Below are 22,524 nucleotides of genomic sequence, written 5' to 3' on the forward strand. Positions count from 1 at the left end.
TCTTAATCCTTCTATGGTCATCTGTTGAAGGCATGGAGACTCTGTGAAACAGTGTTATCTTATAATCAGTACAAAGGGCAAATGTTAAATACCAGTGTAGATATCCACGCAAACCAATCATAATTTAACTTTTGGATTAATTCTTACTGGTTTCTGTGAGTAATGCCTGCGGACATTGATCCTTTCAGTGTTTATAGTGTATATGCACTCCTTTTTTGGTTATGTTATGTATTGAGTTTACATAGTAGACTTCATCAGTTGTCAAAGTGCTCCATCCTTGTCTTAATCGGTTGCTAAACTCAACGTTTGTATGCCATATGAATCTGAAGGGGTAATACCTAAACAGACCTGAAATCTTTAGCCTCTAAACAAGGTCAACAACCTTTGCTATTTTGGTCCAATTTATTCTGCATTAAAAAAATTATAATAATTAACCGTTCATATTTCATAAAAGTACTTCTCATTAAACTGAGTAAGATTATCCAGCAATAACAGTTTCTTAAAAGCCGCCAGTGAAACCTGAAACCAGGCTACCGAGCCGTCACCATCCAGAGTCCGAGTACCACATTAGCAGTCAACAGGGCGCTGCCTCCGAGCAGGATAAAAAAACCCAAAAGCTCTCTGTTCTCCTTTTCCAATATAACAGAACTTAATGTGGCTTCAAGGAAAGAGTTCAGTATCCATTGTCCGTCTAAAGCAAAGCATGGTACTGCATTGATCACCGCCAAAGCCCCAGAGAGGGAAATTATATATCTGAAAGCAATTAAGCATAAAACAACCAGCCTGGAATAAAAAGAAGCAATACAAAGAAAATAAATAATAGATGTAGGCACATATTAACATAAAACAAGGGAACAGTTTAAAAGAACATTGCTTAAACCCAAGCTCTAGTTTGGGCATTTATTGAAAAATCTGATCTCCCAGCAGGGGCAGCAGCACCAAATACAAAAAAGCATCTTTGGCTTCTATATTCACCCAATCTTCAAGGCTGACCCTCACAGACTCACTGATCCATCAATGTAATGCCACAATTCCTATGGGTGGGATAATGCCCAGTGCCACTGAACCAAATTCCCTTAATTAAGAGCATTAAGACTCCATCCTCTCACCCGTGATTCACCGAAGAATGCTGCAGAGATCAGCGCTATGTCAATATGTGGTGCTGCTTTTTGAGGAATTTAGGATCTGTTGGAGGAACAAGAGGGTGAAGAGAATCTGTGAGGTCACCAGTCTGGAGACACCTGAAAAATATAGTAAGTTTGCGTTTTTTTTTTCTAATCTAAAGATACCAGGGGTGCTCCATGGGGGGAATGAGGGCCAGCATTGAGAAGAGAACCAGTGCCTGGAATTGGGCTTGTCTGAATGCGGTACCATTGTTTTAATATGTTTAGATGTGTTATAATTGTGTGTTCTCCTGAATGTGCCCTTTTATTTCTTCTTCTTACAACATTATAAAAGAAAAAATCTCAAGATTTATTTAGTGACAGGAGCTTTGACTGGAGTTCAGAGAGCTTTAAAAAAGCGTGTCCGAAGCCATGTTTTGAAGCAAGTGTAAACCAGCCTATAGTTTTGTGTGTTAGTACAGCTTGCTTACTGCTTCTGCCCCCAGGTGGACAACAGTGTTGCAGTGTATGATCGACACCTGCACCAGTGTCATGTTCCCCCACCGTGTGCTTTGCCCATTCACAAAAACAGTTTGCAAAGACACTGCAGCCATGGGGTTTGTAAACCGGAGAAGAGCACACCGGAGAGGACACAAGTGCAAGAGTCAATAGTGCAGAAATTGTGTCAGTTGGGGCGCAGAAGTACAATGCATCTTCTACTAACACACAAAATCAACATCATTCTTTATGTTAGAAGAAAATAAAATAAAGGTGCACAGCAGAGGAAAACAGATCATACCACATCCAAACATACTAAAATAATGGTGCCTAAAGTTCAGGTTCAAAGCTTACCTCTGGGCAAGAACAATTTGTGGCTACTTGTAGTGTAAAATAAATAGTGTGTCCAATGTGCGGGTCTTACTGTGCTATGGAATACTCTAACTTTCATTCCCACATATAGTCCTGTACAGTGAGAGCCGAACTTTCAGTTCCAACTGTAATACACAGATCACAGTGGGTTGTTTGCTTGCTCAGCAGCTCGTATATTCCGAAAACATCCTGCATTCTTTCCAATGAATGCAAGGTAGTCTGTTATTAGAGGATGTATGGATAAGCATCCCAACCTTCCCTCCTTCAATTACATTAAAAAGAATGCAAGATCTTTAAGTCTCCTGCCTCTTGGGTGCCTTTCGACTCACCCATTGGGCCTTCCTTTCCTTACTCTTTATCCCCCTTGTTAGTAGTAGTTAGGCAGCCGGAGCTCTGTTACGATCAAGCTGAGGTCATACTGTAAACTGTGATGCCAATGGCACCATTTATACTGCACCTCCCCAGACTACTAGTCTTCTGGGAGCTCTGTCGTCAAGACGCTTGGCTAAATCTGGGTTTGCTGCTTAAACTTAATTCATTCTCCAACATATGTGGTGCCACTTCCATACATGATGCCTTGTCCATGATCTCTGGCTTTGTAGTTGTACCATGTGGACTGTACCCTTTTTGTTTATTTGCTTGTATTCCACTGGTTTTTCTTGTCAGTTTGTATTGTACTGAAAAATCTCTTTACATAAAGAAATTACAAAAAAAAAAAAAAAAAAAAAAAAATGCATAGAAATAGATGAACTGCAGAGTGAGCGGCCCATTGTGATCTGTGTACCCCAGGCAGAACTGTAGGTTTGAGGGCCAGATTTTCGGCACTGTACTGTGCAGGAGAATGAATATATTACATGACACAGTAGAAGCCGCACATTTCATACAGTGTTCATTTAATTTTACAGTGCACATGGCCAAAAATAGTTTTTGGCCAGAGTACAGCTTTCTTGATAATTATAAAACAAAATCACATTGCTAGGTCTCTAATTTCACACGCAGTGCCACAAAAAACACACACACACCCCTGATATACAAAATCATATTTTTGTATGAATTTTCCAAAGAATTTTCATTCAAACTTCTACCAGTGTATACCCAGCTTCAACCAAGGTAGAGAAATGCACCATAAAAACATCTACAAGATCCACAACATTTATTACCCAATCAGTAATCGTGTTACTCCATTCCTGGCATATTGACTCGTTTTGTTAATAAAACACCCACTTTTCTCCTTATACTTCCCATCATCACCTGCAAGATGGGGTGTCACTTTGCCTATTCAGATTTCCTTTAACAGATTCTGTCTTGTGGTCATGGAGGAGTATATGGGGGACAGGAATTGACAGGATTGACATGTTCATTAAAACAAAAAGAAACATTGTTTGGGACATTTTCAAATGCCCTAATTTAAAGCACCCCTAATGGCTCATTCACATGTTTGTCAATACCACGGGGTTGATTTACTAAAACTGGAGAGTTCAAAATCTAGTGCAGTTCTGCATGGAGACCAATCAGCTTCCAGGTTTTTTTTTGTCAAGGCTTAACAAAGTTAGGAAGTTAGAGTTAGAAGCTGATTGGCTACGATGCACAGCTGCACCATATTTTGCACTCCCCAGTTTTAGTAAATCAACCCCCATGTGTTTATGCAGCATTTATTTAGCATTTTTAAAGCTGCATAACCACCCATCAACACCTGCCATGAATATTACAATTGGTACCACACAATGCTGTGCTAGCATTAATTGTGTTGCATTACAAACTAAGCAACATGTTGCTTGCATTAAGGAAACAATGCTTCTCAACAGCTTCCATTGATTTCAATGGTAATGCTCTGTAAACGCACCTTAACAGCACCTAGAGCATTTATAGTGTGCTAATGAAGTGTTTATAGGGTAATAGCTGGGCATTGGGGGTGAGGCAGTAGAGGCTTTGGTATCCTAGAATGCGCTGGGAAATAATAGAGAACTAGGACAGAACAGCTCCAGTCTCTACCTGGTTGTAGAGAGCAGCCGTGCGGTAACACCATTTGCTTCTGGGTGCGGGCAAAATCATTAGGCCAACCAGCAATATTGACAGTGCCAGGCAGGAACAGAGGCATTGAGCATTATTGCCAGTGGCAAAGTTTGAAGAAAATTCATAAAAATACCTATCACACCACAACCAACTACGCCTCAAAGTAGATAATTTTCTTTACAATATCCCCCTTTAAGCACTTCCCACTAGAAAAGCAACATTTACATGGACATTTATCGAGCATTCATGAATTGTTTTCAAAGAAAACACTTCATAAACACATTATAATTGCCATAGCATTAATGAGCATTGTTCTTCATAATCGGCACACATATGAATGATAACTCAACTTTAAAAATATATGCAATTAAAAAATAAGTGGAAGGTCCAGGTTGGAGACTGTTAGCCAGTTATTTGCCCAAAGTTTATTAAAGCGGAACTAAACCCACCATATTTAACTGTATCCCAAGACAGTTATATTCAAGGCATGCCTTAAATGTGAACTGTCACAGGTGCCAGTGTGCGAATGTTAGCGCTCAAGGGAACTGTCAAAATATCAATGGCCGATGTCATAGCTGATCACATGTGCAGCACAATGGAAGCTGCACATAAAACGGAGGCGAAGATGGCAGCTTCCTTGGCTGTAAAGGATAGGAGGGTTTAGGTCTGCTTTAAGTCCTAAAAGGAATGTTGTGAAATATATTTCAGTACCTTAAATGATTGATTAAATAAGCATTTACAGGCAGATGACACCACGGCTGACCATGATGATCCTGTGACTGCTATGCACTAGTCCAGTTTTTTCTTGCTGTTGTGGTTGGGGGGATGCCAGGCCACCAGCCGCCTTTCCTTGAACTCATTCTTTTTAACCCTCCTCTTGTGTTAGGGTCAAAACTGACCCGTTTTCAGGTTTTGAATGTCTATAAGTATCACATAAATTTGTTTATTGCATCAAGATTTTTTTACTTTGTCAGGAACCTCGATTTAAACAATGTAATAGAAAAAGAATCCTTTTCACTAAATTATAAAATACTGTGGTGAAAATTAAGACGTTCATGGTGTTAGGGTCAATTCTGACCCAGTTATAATATAGGATTTTAGGACACTAATAAGTGCCAAAACTGAAATCATAAACACTCTCTCTGCTTAGTAACAGTGACAGCCAATCCCCTCTCAACCCTGTGAGCTGTAGTTAGGGAGGGGCCTATCTCTTTTCCTGCTTGTCTGCTTCTCTAAATAAAGTGAAGAAACATAGGACAAATTCATTTCAGAGTTGCTGCCTTTATTTTACCATTTTTTCAATTTGACAATTAGAGGTGTGCTATCAAAAGAAAGGTCTAGGGGTCACACCAAAAATATTAAAACCAATCTTTTCAAGGATAAAGAAGCCTAACAAGGTAACCAAGAGGTAAGAAACAAATTTGATGATAAATAATTTTTCAGAGGGTATTTTATGGCTGATTTAAAACACGGGTCAAAACTGACCCTAACATCATGGATAGTAACGGAATTCTAACATAAGAGGAGGGTTAAACTCACTGATTGTCCTTGCATTGATACTCTTTCATTTTGTGGAACACACACTTGACCTCCTTAAGGCAGCAGTTATGTAGTTGGGGTTTAGGTTGTTTTTTTGTTTTCTTTTTAGGTTTCTTTTTCTTACTGTTTTGTTTTTTTGAGCCTGGGTATGCCCGAAGGCTCTGTTTTTGTAACCTTTTCTTAAAAACAATAAAAAGAATTTGCAAAAAAAAAGCATTTACTATATAAAATATATGCTTGTCTTTTGGCTATCAAAATGAATATCAAAAGGATACTTGCAGAAGGTCTCAATCATCACTGGAAGGTCTATGCTAAGAATCTTGTATCGTGGAATGAAACTGCTTAGACTCACTGCAGAAACAAGAACAGGCAGTTAGTTACATGATATACTTACCAGTCTGTTGTTTGATTATCCAAAACAGAGGCAACATTTACAGCAAGGTAAAAAGCTCAAACTATTCTTTTACCTACATCATTGATGGGATTATTACGGAGAACCTGGCACATTTGGAAGCAGATACACAAAGCTGTCCATAGTCTAAGATTTCCAGAGTAGCTTGGAAAGACAGAATTCAACCTCTGTTTAATTCAAACTTCCATCTCAATTGACAAACACCCCTGCCTGACAAGTAACACACACCAGTGCTTTGCCCATTTAAAGTGATTGTAAATCCTTGCATATACCTAGTGAAGTAGCTGGGCTTAGGTGATACACAGAGGTAAAACAAATCCTCCTACATAAGTTTTTCTTGTTTATCTGCAGACTTCTCTTCTCTACATCTGTTCAAAATGCTGAATGTTTAAGCTTGTCTAAGCTGTCAGAAAAAAGAGGGCAGAGAACTGAAGTTAAACTCAGCAGAGCTCAGTAAGAAGAGCTCTGAAAGTTGATTGGAGGGAAGGGACACGCCCCCCTTCACACAGCACACAGGAATAGAGCTGAAGCTGTCAATCCCTCAACCCCCCCTCTGAAGCTCTCTTATGCCCAATATAGTGTGTATAAAAACGATTCACAGAGTAAGTGTAATTGTGACATATGGATGTAAAATCCCTCTAAAATATAGCAGGATTTGAAGTAGAAGTCCACCTTAACACTAAAATCCCTGCATCTACAGACATCCAAGACCTACCAATAACCTATCTAGCCCTGTAAAGAAGAAATCCGTCTACATACATTTTTTGAAGACGATCTGACCCGATCCCAGGCTTCGTTGTGGAGGTGAGTGCAGAGGACACATCTAACAACGGATGCCCCATAGTAAGTCTATGGGTGACGTCACTTCCCCTTCATTTCACAGCTGTTGTCGGCCGTGTCCTCTGCAGAGCTTCTGCCGCTCGAGATCGGATCGGCTTAAAAAAAGGTATGTATACTGATTTCTTCTTTATAGGGCTGGATAGGTTAGTGTTAGATCGTGGATATCTATAAATTCAGGGATTTTAGTTTTAAAAGAAACAGTGTGAGCACAACAAAAAAAAGAGTAATTTACTGTCAGCATGACCCCATATATCAAGTATCAAAGGGTGCTGCTAAATATCACTGCAAGTTCAGATATCTAAACAGAAGTCATTTGATGATGCTACTAAGGAGGAGGAGGCACAACGAGATCCCCATCCCTCGGGATCTTGGGATCATCCACTTCCCATCCTCCATCCCTGGATCTGTGAACACACCTGTGGCTGGGTGCTTGCGTTCCAACCACCCCTCGGCACCTATCGTTGGAGATTCATGCTTTTCACCTGAATGCTGATGTTGATTCTTTTAAATGTAAGTGCATTGCAATAAATTTGTTCTTAATTTAAACACTACTCTGACCTGGCGCCCTTGTTTCGTTTATTCTAATGATGCTACTAAGACATGTCTGCCATCTGCTATATTATCACCAAATAGGGACATTTCAACTATGCATGAAATAATTATTTGATGGTAGATGCTGCTAAATTCACAGTGTACAGGTAAGTGTATGCCTAGGGTATGGACAACCAAACCTGCAAGATACCTGCAAAACTGTACTCCTTTACACCTGTATCAGTGACATTCTAATCTTCATGTCAATCTGCAGTGCAGTAAAAGTGTAGCACACTAAGTTGCAACAACTGTGCCCGAAGAGCGTTTGCCATATCCTGCTTCCCAAGGGTTGTGCTTATTATACTGCAAAATAATTGTCAATTCCCAAGTAATTATGATGTTTAAGGCACGGCAGCCATACCTGTAGGGCAGCTGCCAAAATGTGCCTCCTAATGTCTGTGTCAATGCAATAAACATAATAATGTGCAGTACAGCAGGCAAATAGTACATTCAGGACACAGCAATTGTATACACAACACATCTGTCAGTTAACTCTATTTGAAGCTAAATTTGTTGTACTAAACACATCAATAGCCATTCAATAGTCTGATTGATGTGAGCGGCTGTGCCTTATTTATAAACGTTATATCAGACTTAAAAGAGTTTTGGAGGGGGAATAAGGGGGTAGTGTTTTATATTTTACACCTTGGTTTTTAATCATGTGAGGCTCTCCTCTGTGCGCCATATAGCATATAATACAATGTATCGTAGGATATGGGCAGTGTTTTTTGTATTATACTTTTTATTTTTTACATTAATTGGAATTTTGTACTTTTTAATACTGTATATACAGGGTTCGTTGAGTCTGGAATGAATGGTTCTCCTTTGAGTGGTTTTGATCTTTCGTTCATACTGGTGGCTCCGAACTCGTTCATTTTGGACCTATAGTCAGAGTTCAGTATCATTACGAATAATAACATTTTACCAAAAGTGCCACTTTATTGGACAAATGTACTGTATCCTTTGCAATTTAACAAAGTGAAATGACCTTCACAGGGTACAGTATCTTGCCCCGGCCATGCTACATGCACAGGTAGAGATCTACATTATATTATCAGATATATTGGGATGTCTACCTTTACACCCACATGGACTTTAATGGCATTCAAGTCTTAGTCCATAGGGTTCAATATTGAGTTGGCTCACCCTTTGCAGCTATAACAGCTTCAACTCTTCTGGGAAGGCTGTCCACAAAGTTTTGCAGGGTGTCTATGGGAATGTTTGACCATTCTTCCAGAAGAGCATTTGTGAAGTCAGGCTCGCAGTCTGCGCTCTAATTCATCCCAAAGGTGTTCTATCGGGTTGAGGTCAGGATTCTGTGCAGGCCAGTCAAGTTCCTCCACCCCAAACTTGCTCATCCATGTCTTTATGGAGCTTGCTTTGTGCACTGGTGTGCAGTCATGTTGGAACAGGTAGGGCAATCTCCAAACTTTTCCCACAAAGTTGGGAGCATGAAATTGTCCAAAATGTCTTGGTATGCTGGCGCCTTAAGAGTTCCCTTCACTGGAAGTAAGGGGTCAAGCCCAACTCCTGAAAAACAACCGCACACCATAATCCCCCCTCCACCAAATGATTTGGACCAGTGCACAAAGCAAGGTCCATAAAGACATGGATGAACGAGTTTGGGGTGGAGGAACCTGACTGGCCTGCACAGAGTGCTGACCTCAACACCTTTGGGATGAATTAGATCGGAGACTGTGAGCCAGGCCTTCTCACCGACATCAGGGCCTGACCTCACAAAGGCGCCTCTGGAAGAATGGTCAAACATTCCCATAGACCTACTCCTAAACCTTGTGGACAGCCTTCCCTGAGTTCATGTGCATGTAAAGGCAGGCATCACAATACTTTTGTTAAGATAGTGTAGTTCAGGGTGGTAAACCTTCATGCATCATTTTTAGTGCCAACATTTTCATCAAAAGCCAGTTTAGTAGGTGAAAAACATCAGTTTTGGTGCATGGGCTTGGCAGATTTACTAGTTTGACTGAGTGACAGGGGATAGTAAGGTTTCTGCTGATCTGCTTCTGGCCATGGCAGACTAGTAGAGCCTCTAGCACCTCCCTAGATCTTATCTGGATTACAAAAAGTGCTAAGCCCTATACACTTGAAATTAGTTCGCTACTAGCTTGAAAGGCCACGATTTTCCAAAGATATCAGCAGGCAATGGGAGAGGTATTTATCAAGGCCCTGTACGTATCTAGACCAATGGGCATAATGGTCATAACAATCCTCCCCCCCCCCCCCCCCGCCTTATGGGTCAGAAATGAAAACGTCTTCAAAACTGTAAATATGAGGACATTTATAGCTTGGATGTTTATGTTACATATCACATGGATGCTCACCTCCATATTCTAGGTGCACAGGAAAGCCTATAAACAACATGTCAAGTTGTGGTGGATGCTTGACTCTGATGAGACGAGTCTGGTTCTCTATTGATGGGATGGCACAGACACTGTTTGGAGCTGCCTTATGACAGTCTATATTAGATCGACACTCAAGGTTTGCTTGGATTGCCTTCCTTGCTGGCAGACAAGAATACTGTCAACAGCAGAATCAGTGATCAGAAGTCAGGAAATTTTCTCAAACATCATAAAACCAATGCACAAAATCAACAATTAAGAGATGTTATCCTTGTTTGATAGCTTTTTGAAAAAACTTTTCAAAACGTTGTTACTATTATTGAGTCATTGTATGTCCGAATGTTTGAGGAACATTTCAATGTTTTTTTTAAACATAAACATGTAAAGAGAAAAGCTTCATGTAAATGATCTCATTAATATACACGTCAATGTTTTAAAGACCCTATTTGTAGTGTGTTATATTTACAAGTCTAATTACGCACAGGGGTGGATTTACTAAAACTGGAGTGCAAAATCTGGTGCAGATCTAGAAGGCAGCCAATTAGCTTCTAAGTTTAGCTTGTTCAATTAACCACTTGCAGCCAAATCACATACTTGATACATCATTTGACTTCAAGTGGTTGTAGTGGGGTGATGCCTGCATGTGCAGGCATCTACCCTGTACCGTTTTTTTAGAGCCGACAGTTGGCTCTCTTGTAATAGCAATCGGAGCAGCTACCTAGCCCCGCAGTTATTACAACCAGCGATTGGGGGACGCCCCACTCCTCCCACCGCCTTCTGCGGCTTTTTCAGGCTCGTGCGTCCCACCGGGAGAGCCGAGCTATAAGCCAGCAGGTCCGACGGCTAGTCGGAGACTCATACAAAACTGCAATCAGCTTTGATCTGGTCTCCTTTATGGTAACCAGGAAGTAAAAAATGACATTACTTCCACCTGGATGTCAACAGCACCATTTTCTAAAAATCAAAAAAGTTTTAAAAAACTCTGATCTTGGAGTTTTCAATTCTTTCAAGTGCAAAGGAGGAATTTGGGGTCTTACTGACCCCAGACCCTTCCATAAAAAGAGTACCTTTCACATGCCAATAGCTATCACAACAATGTTTACATTCCTTGTGAAAGCAATAAAAGTGATGATTATTATTTTTTTTTTTTTAAAGCAACAGTGTAAAAATATACTGTATCGTTGTGAACGTCGGATTATGGGCAGTAATTCTAGCACTAGTCTTCCTCTAGAGATATAAAGTGGTAACCTGTAAAGGCTTTTAAAGCATCGCCTATGGATAGTAACATTTACGTAATTTAATGCCATTGCGCGAACATGCGCAATTTTAAAGCGTGACAGGTTTGGTATCTATTTACTTAGCGTGACATCATCTTTTATATTTAACAAAAAGAAATTGGGTTATGTATTGTGTTTTTTTGCACTACAGTTTTACAAAAAGTGTATTTTTTTTACAAAAAGTGTATTTTTTTCACAAAAATGTAAGTTGAAAAAACGCTGCGCAAATACCGCATGACAAAAAATTGCAAAACCCACCAATTTATTCTCTAGGGCCTCTGCTTTAAAAAAAATATAGCATGTTTGGGGGTTAAAAGCAATTTTCTATAATCAATAAAAAATACTAAGCAAAAAGTGAACAAAATGCCAGGCCTTCAAATAGTTAAGCTTGGACAACAAGCTTTTTAGATCAAGAGGTCTACAGTGGGCAGTGGCAAGGTCTCTGTATGGGTGTTTTCAGGCACTCATTCACTTTTCTGCATTATGCAGGATGTGGCAGGAGATGTGGGCCTCCCCCTGCTGAAGAAGAATAGGTAAGGCTTTACATTTGGGAGAAGTTTGAATTACAACAGAGATATTGAACTGCCAGAATCTCTACAATTAGGCCCATTGTGGGTGAAATGCGATGGTCAACAGGTGGGAACGCCAATGTCGGCTGCATTGGATCAGTAAAACTTATTTTGGAAGTGATGTCATCATATTGCGACCACATTGGTTCTTTGGAGATAGGTGCACAGAGCGTGGATGGGCTCCCAAGCCAGCACCTGAACCCGTGGATGCTAAGGGAGTTTGATGACTTGGAGCAGTGACAGCTGTCTTCCTTTTAACTAACTGCTGGGGAAGAAGTTAGAAGCGAATGGCTGATTCCATTTCAAGATGAAATTTACACATTAGATCTTATTTACATATAAATCTAGAAATAAAGGACAGTATTGGCCCATGACGCAAGCTTACCTGTTGACTTTGCCCATTACCACTATATGAGAAACAGACATCAGTAAGACTGCTGTTACTGCAACACTCCATAGAACCATCCAGTCGCCTATACACTAAAAACAAAGGAAACTGCAATTAATACAACAGTATACTTAAACATATATATAAAAATAACCGCGCTAAACACACTGTAAGGTACAACAAACAATAATCAACCTGTACTAAAACAGTGAAAAAATATTGAGTGTATGAAAGCTGCAGCTGTAGCGGGAATACACCAAACAACAAATATAAAGAATAGAGCTGCGCTAACTTGAAATATATGTAATCAACATATGCATAAAGTGAATATGGAAAAAATAGTTAGATACAAATAACGATACCACAATGTCCGTGGAAAATTATTATAGTGTTCATAATATCAAATCAACAAAAAGACAAGTAGAGATAAAGTGCACCCTGCACGCTTTTTTAGACTTTATTTCTACTTGTCTTTTTGATGATTTGATATTATGAACACTATAATAATTTTCCACGGACATTGTGGTATCGTTATTTGTATCTAACTATTTTTTCCATATTCACTTTATGCATATGTTGATTACATATATTTCAAGTTAGCGCAGCTCTATTCTTTATACTTAAACATGTTTAACAAATATACAGTATTGCTAGAAATAGATTACATTTTCAATGTGTATGGTCAGGAGTATTTTTTTTCCATTCTTACACGAGTGTCTGGGCTCACAAGCCAGTTTTTATTTCCTGTTAGTAAAACCACCAAGATGTTCAGGTATTAGTATAAATTAGAATATATATTTTTTTTCCAACCCACTATTATCCTCCCTCAGAAACCTGGCGTTTTATCCAGCCTTTGTTTCTCCCACTTCTTTACATGCTTGGAAAGCCGTACATTCAATTAGATTGCACAAACTGACTGTCTTCCACCCCTGAGTTCTTTTTGTCCCTCCAGGAATCACATGGCCTCCCAAACCAAGACATTTTTTGCTATTTGCAGATTAAATATTTTTACTCCCTCTACCTTCCTCTAAACCAGATTACCTACTTTCATAATACCTGTAGATAAGATTTGATGCCCTTGGCCTTATCCCTCGACTATACCTCCACCTGTTAGGCAAGCCTGATTTGAATCCACTCCCATACATATGCCGATTGAAGCAAGACCTTGGACTCTTCCCTGCAGTGATCGATGGGACTGATGTTTGGGTTGTAACCAAGTGTTCTGTGCAAAATATCAGTGTCTTAGAAGCTAATTAAAGTCTTGACCTGCTGGTATCTAGTTCCTGTTAGAATCTCTATGCTTGTCCCCAACATGCTTTTGGGGTTGTGCTGACAACGGCACACACTTTCATATTTGGTGGTCCTGCCCTATATATGGAGTCTGTTCTGTGATGAAACATGCCAAATTATTTCCACATTGTCATTTATTGTGAACCTCCCTCGCCCCCTTATAGCTCTGCTTAAAGTGGTTCTAAAGCCTCAAGGTTTTTTTATCTTCATTTGTTGCATTAAGGTAAAAAACCTTCTTTGCTGCAGGCTCTCCCCAGCCCCCCCCCCCTCTTATTGTTACCTCAGCCTGATCTGATCCAGCATCCTGCACAAGAGCAGTGGCTCTCGCCACTGTATCCCTTCTCATTAGGCAGATTGATCGCAGTGGGAGCTATTGGCTCTCACTCCTGTCAATCAACTCCGGTGGCAAGGGAGCAGGGGACGGGGCAGAGTCCTGCAGTCTGTGTCAAAGGATGCATCAGCGGCTCTTTGGAGCGAGCCTGCACAGATGCCCCCATGGGAATCGGCTTCCTATTGGGGGCACCAGCAAGAGAGGAGGAGCCAGAAGCACCGGCAGGGGACCAGAGAAGAGGGGAAGAGGAGGGTCAGGGCCGCTTTGTGTAATTCTGTTGCACAGAGCAGGAAAGTGGAACATAATAAAAATGTAAGAATCCTACGCTGTGTGTATATTAAAAACTAAGATCGAGGCAGCTAACACAAAGAGTATACACAACTTACAGCCAAAATGGTAAACAAAGTTGTAGCACCTTATGAAAATATAACTAAATGCCAGCATACATTTTTTTTTTTTAAAACAACACAAAATTGATTCATAGACTACAAAGACGGTCCATATACAGTGGGTACGGAAAGTATTCAGACCCCCTTAAATTTTTCACTCTTTGTTATATTGCAGCCATTTGCTAAAATCATTTAGGTTCATTCTTCTTCCTCATGAATGTACACATAGCACCCCATACTGACAGAAAAACACAGAATTGTTGACATTGTTGCACATTTATTAAAAAAGAAAAACTGAAATATCACATGGTCCTAAGTATTCAGACCCTTTGCTCAGTATTTAGTAGAAGTCCCCTTTTGATCTAATACAGCCAGGAGTCTTTTTGGGAAAGATGCAACAAGTCTTTCACACCTGGATTTGGGGATCCTCTGCCATTCCTCCTTGCAGATCCTCTCCACTTCTGTCAGGTTGGATGGTAAACGTTGGTGGACAGCACTTTTTAGGTCTCTCCAGAGATGCTCAATTGGGTTAAAGTCAGAGCTCTGGCTGGGCCATTCAAGAACAGTCACAGAGTTGTTGTGAAGCCACTCCTTAGTTATTTTAGCTGTGTGCTTAGGGTCATTGTCTTGTTGGAAGGTAAACCTTCGGCCCAGTCTGAGGTCCAGAGCACTCTGGATAAGGTTTTTGTCCAGGATATCCCTGTACTTGGCCGCATTCATCTTTCCCTCGATTGCAACCAGTCTTCCTGTCCCTGCAGCTGAAAAACACCCCCACAGCATGATGCTGCCACCACCATGCTTCACTGTTGGGACTGTATTGGACAGGTGATGAGCAGTGCCTGGTTTTCTCCACACATACCGCTTAGAATTAAGGCCAAAAAGTTCTATTTTGATCTCATCAGACCAGAGAATCTTATTTCTCACCATCTTGGAGTCCTTCAGGTGTTTTTTTAGCAAACTCCATACAGGCTTTCATGTGTCTTACACTGAGGAGAGGCTTCCGTCGGGCCACTCTGCCATAAAGCCCCGACTGGTGGAGGGCTGCAGTGATGGTTGACTTTCTACAACTTTCTCCCATCTCCTGACTGCATCTCTGGAGCTCAGCCACAGTGATCTTTGGGTTCTTCTTTACCTCTCTCACCAAGGCTCTTCTCCCCCAATAGCTCAGTTTGGCCGGACGGCCAGCTCTAGGAAGGGTTCTGGTCGTCCCAAACGTCTTCCATTTGAGGATTATGGAGGCCACTGTGCTCTTAGGAACCTTAAGTGCAGCAGAAATCTTTTTGTAACCTTGGCCAGATCTGTGCCTTGCCACAATTCTGTCTCTGAGCTCTTCAGGCAGTTCCTTTGACCTCATGATTCTCATTTGCTCTGACATGCATTGTGATCTGGAAGGTCTTATATAGACAGGTGTGTGGCTTTCCTAATCAAGTCCAATCAGTATAATCAAACACAGCTGGACTCAAATGAAGGTGTAGAACCATCTCAAGGATGATCAGAAGAAATGGAAAGCACCTGAGTTAAATATATGAGTGTCACAGCAAAGGGTCTGAATACTTAGGACCATGTGATATTTCAGTTTTTCTTTTTTAATAAATGTGCAACAATGTCAACAATTCTGTGTTTTTCTGACAGTATGGGGTGCTATGTGTACATTCATGAGGAAGAAGAATGAACCTAAATGATTTTAGCAAATGGCTGCAATATAACAAAGAGTGAAAAATTTAAGGGGGTCTGAATACTTTCCGTACCCACTGTATGTTGTGTGGAAGAGGCAGTTACTCTACATGATCAATGGTCTAGGATAAGATCAGCAATCCAGTGAGCAGGTAGGTATGCAGTGGTATCCAGACAGACGTACTGCCACCAATGGAAAGAATGCAAACTCACCAAAACAAGCGGCTGCCATTACAGCAGAAAACAGACCTCAAAAGATAGAAGTCCCTCTGGAAATGGCACAGTGGATGGTGTCACCAATCATTCAAATCAGGATCTCACAAAGAAAAAAGCTCCCCCCAGAGGTATTTTCATAGTGTAGCATAGTTTATTCCATAGGTAGAATACACAAGTGCAAAAACATAAAAAGATGAAGCTCACATATGTTGCTGCTGGCGATCCGGAATCGCTTAGCAGCAGGACGTCAATGCCAAAGTGGCACGTGCCAACACGTTTCACCTGAAAGTTAGTAGACCCAGAAGTCGGCTGGCGGCCATATTTAGAGAAAACAGGAAGTAAACAATCCTCTAATGAAGTAAACAATCCTCCAATAAAAGCAAGGGCCAAGAATACAATTAAACATTATCGAGGGGCCACAAAAAAAAAATGAGGCTAAAACTATAAACAGACATAAAAGGAGGGTTTTGTAGGCTGGAAGAGCACATCATTAATGAAGGACCTCCATTTAAAAATTATTATTAAAAAGCACCCAATTCTTAAAAAAAGGAGAACCCACAAATAGAGGTAAACACCACTGTACAAAAAATATTGTGATATCTATAAATACATCCCAATAGCAAAATACATATAGAAAACCAGTAAGACTATAACAATAAAATAGACATATCAATATCTGCACCAACATAAAAAACGAAATACCCTTGGAAAAATTATACAAAGGAAATATGAAAACGTACTCCTTACTCAGCTCCTGCTGGATCACACATGTACAGTGACTTGAAAAAGTATTCACACCCCTTGAAATTTTCCACATTTTGTCAGGTTACAACCAAAAATGTGAATGCATTTTATTGGGATTTTAAGTGGTAGACCAATACAGAAAATTGTAAAGTGGAAGGAAAATGATAAATGGTTTTCCAAATTTTTTTTTACAAATAAATATGTGAAAAGTGTGCTGTGCATTTGTATTCAGCCCCCCTGAATCAATACTTGGTAGAACCACCTTTTCCTGCTATTACAGCTGCAAGTGTTTTTGGGGATGTCTCTACCAGCTTTGCACATCTAGAGTGACATTTTTGCCCTTTTTTGCAAAACAGCTCAAGCTCTGTTAGATTGGATGGAGAGTGTCTGCGAACAGAAATTTTCAAGTCTTGCCACAGATTTTCAATTGGATTTAGGTAGAGGCTTTGACTGGGCTATTCTAATACTTGAATATGCTTTGAGCTAAACCATTTCATTGCAGCTCTTGCTGTATGTTTAGGGTCGTTGTCCTGCTGGAAGGTGAACCTCCGCCCCACTCTCAAGTCTTTTGCAGGCTCTAACAGGTTTTCTTCTAAGATTGCCCTGTATTTGGCTCCATCCATCTTCCTCTCAACTCTGACCAGCTTCCCTGTCCCTGCTGAAGAAAAGCACCCCCACAACATGATGCTGCCACCACCACCATGTTTCACAGTGGGGATGGTGTGTTCAGATTGATGTGCAGTGTTAGTTTTCCACCACACACGCTTTTAGGCCAAAAAAGTTAATTTTGGTCTCATCTGACTAGAGCATCTTCTTCCACGTTTGCTGTGTCCCCCACATGGCTTCTCCCAAAATGCAAACGGGACTTCTTATGACTTTCTTTCAACAATGGCTTTCTTCTTGCCACTCTTCCATAAAGGCCAGTTTTGTGGAGCGTATGACTAATAGTTGCCCTGTGGACAGGTTCTCCCACCTGAGCTGTGGATCTCTGCAGCTTCTCCAGAGTTACCATGGGCCTCTTGGCTGCTTCTTTAATTAATGCTGTCGGCCTGTCAGTTTAGGTGGACAGCCATATATTGGTAGGTTTGCAGTTGTGTCATACTCTTTCCATTTTCGGATGATGGACTGAACAGTGTTCCATGAGATATTCAAAGCTTGGGATATGTATTTAGAACCTAACCCTGCTTTAAACTTCTTCACAACTTTATCCCTGACCTGTCTGGTGTGTTTTTGCCTTCATGATGCTGTTTGTTCACTAATGTTCTCTAACAAACCTTGTGAAGGGCTTCACAGAACAGCTGTATTTATACGGAGATTAAATTACACACAGATGGACTCTATTTACTAATTAGGTGACTTCTGAAGGCAATTGGTTATACTAGATTTTAGTTAAAGTGGTAGTATACTCATTTTTTTTAAATTTTACCTACAGGTAAGCCTATAATAAGGTTTACCTGTAGGTACAATTAATATCTCCTAAACCTGCACGGTTTAGGAGATATTTGCCTTGCATGCAGCCGCTGACGCTAGCGGCGCATGCGCTCTGAAGGTCCGGCGGACCTTCAGAGTTCCTTGCCGGAAAATGACTCCCGCGCGCATGCGTGGTGAGTGACGTCATCGCGGCTCCGGCCACTCACAGCACCGGAGCCACCGAACCCGGAAGAGACACCGAGGGAGCATGTCAGCTCCCACAGCGGTGTCCAGGCATCTGTGTCGGGCTTCGTTCTAAGGTAAGTATTTCATAATGAGCTAGTATGCGATGCATACTAGCTCATTATGCCTTTGTCTTGCAGGGTTTTTTTTTTTTTTTGGCAGTATAAAACCGTTTTAAGGGTATACGAGTAAAGGGGCTGAATACAAATGCACGCCACTCTTTTCAGATATTGGTAAAAAATTTTGAAAACCATTTATAATTTTTCTTCCACATCACGATTATGTGTCACTTTGTGTTGGTCTATCATAAAATCCCAACATGTTACTTTGCAACATGACAAAATGTATAAAATGTCAAGGGATATGAATACTTTTTCAAGGCACTGTACCCCCATGGATTCCCACTTCTTTTTTCCTCTATTAGAGTAGGCTTGGCTATTCTGAGTAGTTCTTTACCTAACACTGTATTACCATAAGCCTGCTAGGCATATTACCTGTTTTACACAGTCCACCATTGACTGTATGTCCATACCGCTCTATTATAATCCCTAGACCCTAAAACTTCAAATTTTAATTGCACTTTTGAATGCTAGTTCATCTCTTGGTATCTTGATATTGTTAATGGTAGTTAGTGCCTCTACATGTTCTTACTGTAAATAGCTTTTAGTGTCCTCTGTTCTTCAAAAGCCAAGATTTTTTAGCAGTGCACAGTGTGAATTAAAGAGGAGAGCACTGTTAACACACCTGGATTTGGACTTTATTCATTTCGGAGTTTGTTTTATAGAGGTGTGCACTATTTTGAGGTTTAATAAAGCACTCTTTATGATTATTTTAATTGTTATATTTTATTAGTTGGTACAACTGGTTGTATTTAGTAGTTTCAGCAGCTGTTCACTTGAAAACAATCCACTTTTTCCTCACAAATACTTTTGGGTATAAGAAGGCAATGCAGTATCTCACATTCCACTATAATTGTGTATATATTAGACTTGGCAATGAAAAACACGGAAATAATGTTCTTTTAAGAGCACTAACAGGAAACTATTACAAAGTGGCTTGGTGTAATGATCTACTTAATCTTGCTATAACAAATGTTTGCTCAGTAAATAAATCTGAATCACTCAGAGTCTACAAGAATATAAGACAGATTGTAAGCTCTAACGAGCAGGACCCTCTGATTCCTCCTGTATTAAATTGTATTGCAACTGTACTGTCTGCCCTTATTTTGTAAAGGGCTGGGCAAACTGTTGGTGCTATATAAATCCTGTATAATAAAAATAATTGGCAATAAACGGAGTGAATTTCAGCCAGTTCCAGATGACCCAGTAGAGATTTGAGCTGTGACTTTCCCTGCTGGCACCTTCCCAGGCAGAAAATGCTCAGACAACGCCTGCATCCAATCAAATGCAGGCATTGTTCAGGGTATTCTGGCAGCCATGTGTGCTGGCTGTAAGAACACTATAGCATGGTTAAGGGATTTCAAGTCTATGTGTGGCCAGAAAACAAAAAACAGAAAAATCAGCCCAAAGAAGCTTTTAATCAGTAGGATGTGTCCCTTGTGTTGATTATTTTTGCTGTTAGAAGTAATTCTTCTCAGTCCAGCCCCCAAAGCTCCCCACCACCAACATACTCAAGCTCTTTTGATGAGACCCTGTTACAACCCTTTCGTTTTAATAATCCCTGCTACACTGGGAGATTACAGCTGTGAAGATGGGGGCAGGACAGAGGAATATTACTACTAACAGAAAAGGAATCAGCACAAGGGACACATCCTACTAACTGCAAGTTATGTCCCTTGTGATGATTTTTATCCTTTTGATTTTGGATGCATTTAGGCTTTAATATACAGTGGGTACGGAAAGTATTCAGACCCCCTTAAATTTTTCACTCTTTGTTATATTGCAGCCATTTGCTAAAATCATTTAAGTTCATTCTTCTTCCTCATGAATGTACACATAGCACCCCATACTGACAGAAAAACACAGAATTGTTCACATTGTTGCAGATTTATTAAAAAAGAAAAACTGAAATATCACATGGTCCTAAGTATTCAGACCCTTTGCTCAGTATTTAGTAGAAGCCCCCTTTTGATCTAATACAGCCAGGAGTCTTTTTGGGAAAGATGCAACAAGTCTTTCACACCTGGATTTGGGGATCCTCTGCCATTCCTCCTTGCAGATCCTCTCCAGTTCTGTCAGGTTGGATGGTAAACGTTGGTGGACAGCCATTTTTAGGTCTCTCTAGAGATGCTCAATTGGGTTTAAGTCAGGGCTCTGGCTGGGCCATTCAAGAACAGTCACGGAGTTGTTGTGAAGCCACTCCTTCGTTATTTTAGCTGTGTGCTTAGGGTCATTGTCTTGTTGGAAGGTAAACCTTCGGCCCAGTCTGAGGTCCAGAGCACTCTGGAGAAGGTTTTTGTCCAGGATATCCCTGTACTTGGCCGCATTCATCTTTCCCTCGATTGCAACCAGTCGTCCTGTCCCTGCAGCTGAAAAACACCCCCACAGTATGATGCTGCCACCACCATGCTTCACTGTTGGGACTGTATTGGACAGGTGATGAGCAGTGCCTGGCTTTCTCCACACATACCGCTTAGAATTAAGGCCAAAAAGTTCTATTTTGGTCTCATCAGACCAGAGAATCTTATTTCTCACCATCTTGGAGTCCTTCAGGTGTTTTTTAGCAAACTCCATGCGGGCTTTCATGTGTCTTACACTGAGGAGAGGCTTCCGTCGGGCCACTCTGCCATAAAGCCCGACTGGTGGAGGGCTGCAGTGATTGTTGACTTTCTACAACTTTCTCCCATCTCCTGACTGCATCTCTGGAGCTCAGCCACAGTGATCTTTGGGTTCTTCTTTACCTCTCTCACCAAGGCTCTTCTCCCCCGATAGCTCAGTTTGGCCGGACGACCAGCTCTAGGAAGGGTTCTGGTCGTCCCAAACGTCTTCCATTTGAGGATTATGGAGGCCACTGTGCTCTTAGGAACCTTAAGTGCAGCAGAAATCTTTTTGTAACCTTGGCCAGATCTGTGCCTTGCCACAATTCTGTCTCTGAGCTCTTCAGGCAGTTCCTTTGACCTCATGATTCTCATTTGCTCTGACATGCATTGTGAACTGGAAGGTCTTATATAGACAGGTGTGTGGCTTTCCTAATCAAGTCCAATCAGTATAATCAAACACAGCTGGACTCAAATGAAGGTGTAGAACCATCTCAAGGATGATCAGATGAAATGGAAAGCACCTGAGTTAAATATATGAGTGTCACAGCAAAGGGTCTGAATACTTAGGACCATGTGATATTTCAGTTTTTCTTTTTTAATAAATCTGCAACAATGTCAACAATTCTGTGCTTTTCTGTCAGTATGGGGGGCTATGTGTACATTCATGAGGAAGAAGAATGAACTTAAATGATTTTAGCAAATGGCTGCAATATAACAAAGAGTGAAACATTTAAGGGGGTCTGAATACTTTCCGTACCCACTGTATTTCACTTCTTCTCTTGTTCAGCCTGTGTGGATATATGATAAAAATTGCACAATGGCTTAGTGATTAGTACTAGTACTGTAATTGGTTTGAATTGTAATTGGTCCCAACCATGACACTACCTGTGCGGAGTTTGCATGTTCTCACTATGCTTGTGTGGGTTTCCTTCCAATCTCAAAAGACTTGCTGGTAGGTTAATTTGTCTAAATTGGCCCTAATATGTGTATGTATGAATGTGAATTAGGGACCTTAGATTGTAAGCTCCTTGAGGCAGGGACTGATATAAATGTAAAAACATACTTTATGTAAAGCTGGGCAAACAGTATATGTACAGTTTTTTTCTTTCGTTCAACCACAGGGTTAAAAAGAAAAAAAACCTGACAGATCTCTGCATCCACACAAGCAATGTTGATGCAAGGATCTTCCCCACTGTGCTATCGTATTCTGACAGAATACACAGATACCGCCATTGGCTGCAAGTGCTGATTGAATGCTAGTTTTCCAGCAAGACCATTTGACAGAAGCCGGTCGCTTTGAACCAGCCAAATTCTGGTACGTGAGTTCCGAGCCTAAAGAGCTTCATAAATTGATAGCACTACATGAATAACCATAATAATTACATTCCTACAGTGTATGGCCAGCTTAAAGCTTGCCATAGATGGGTAGAATTTTAAACAAAAAAATCTTAGGAAAGGACGTCCTAAGAAAGTTTATTCGTTTTTTCGAATTATTAGTGGGTCAAATCGATGTTCGTTTTCAACCGAAGTGATGAAAATTCTAAGGAAC

General features: G+C 40.6%; 1 protein-coding gene across 1 annotated transcript in view; it reads right to left on the reverse strand.

The window, feature by feature from the left end:
• Positions 1–383: 383 nt before the first annotated feature.
• Positions 384–22,524, reverse strand: part of MBTPS2 (membrane bound transcription factor peptidase, site 2) — a 114,040-nt gene continuing 91,899 nt past the window's right edge. The window contains exons 8-11 of the mRNA XM_082247086.1: positions 11,957–12,051; positions 9,708–9,903; positions 5,801–5,876; positions 384–753 (exon numbers count right to left, since the gene is read on the reverse strand). Of these exons, the coding sequence (XP_082103212.1) occupies positions 531–753; positions 5,801–5,876; positions 9,708–9,903; positions 11,957–12,051 (590 nt within the window). The 3' untranslated portion in view covers positions 384–530. The remainder of the gene's footprint in view (positions 754–5,800; positions 5,877–9,707; positions 9,904–11,956; positions 12,052–22,524) is intronic.

Source organism: Pelophylax lessonae, assembly GCF_965119305.1.
Source record: "Pelophylax lessonae genome assembly, chromosome: 2".
NCBI classification, from domain to species: Eukaryota; Metazoa; Chordata; class Amphibia; order Anura; family Ranidae; genus Pelophylax; species Pelophylax lessonae.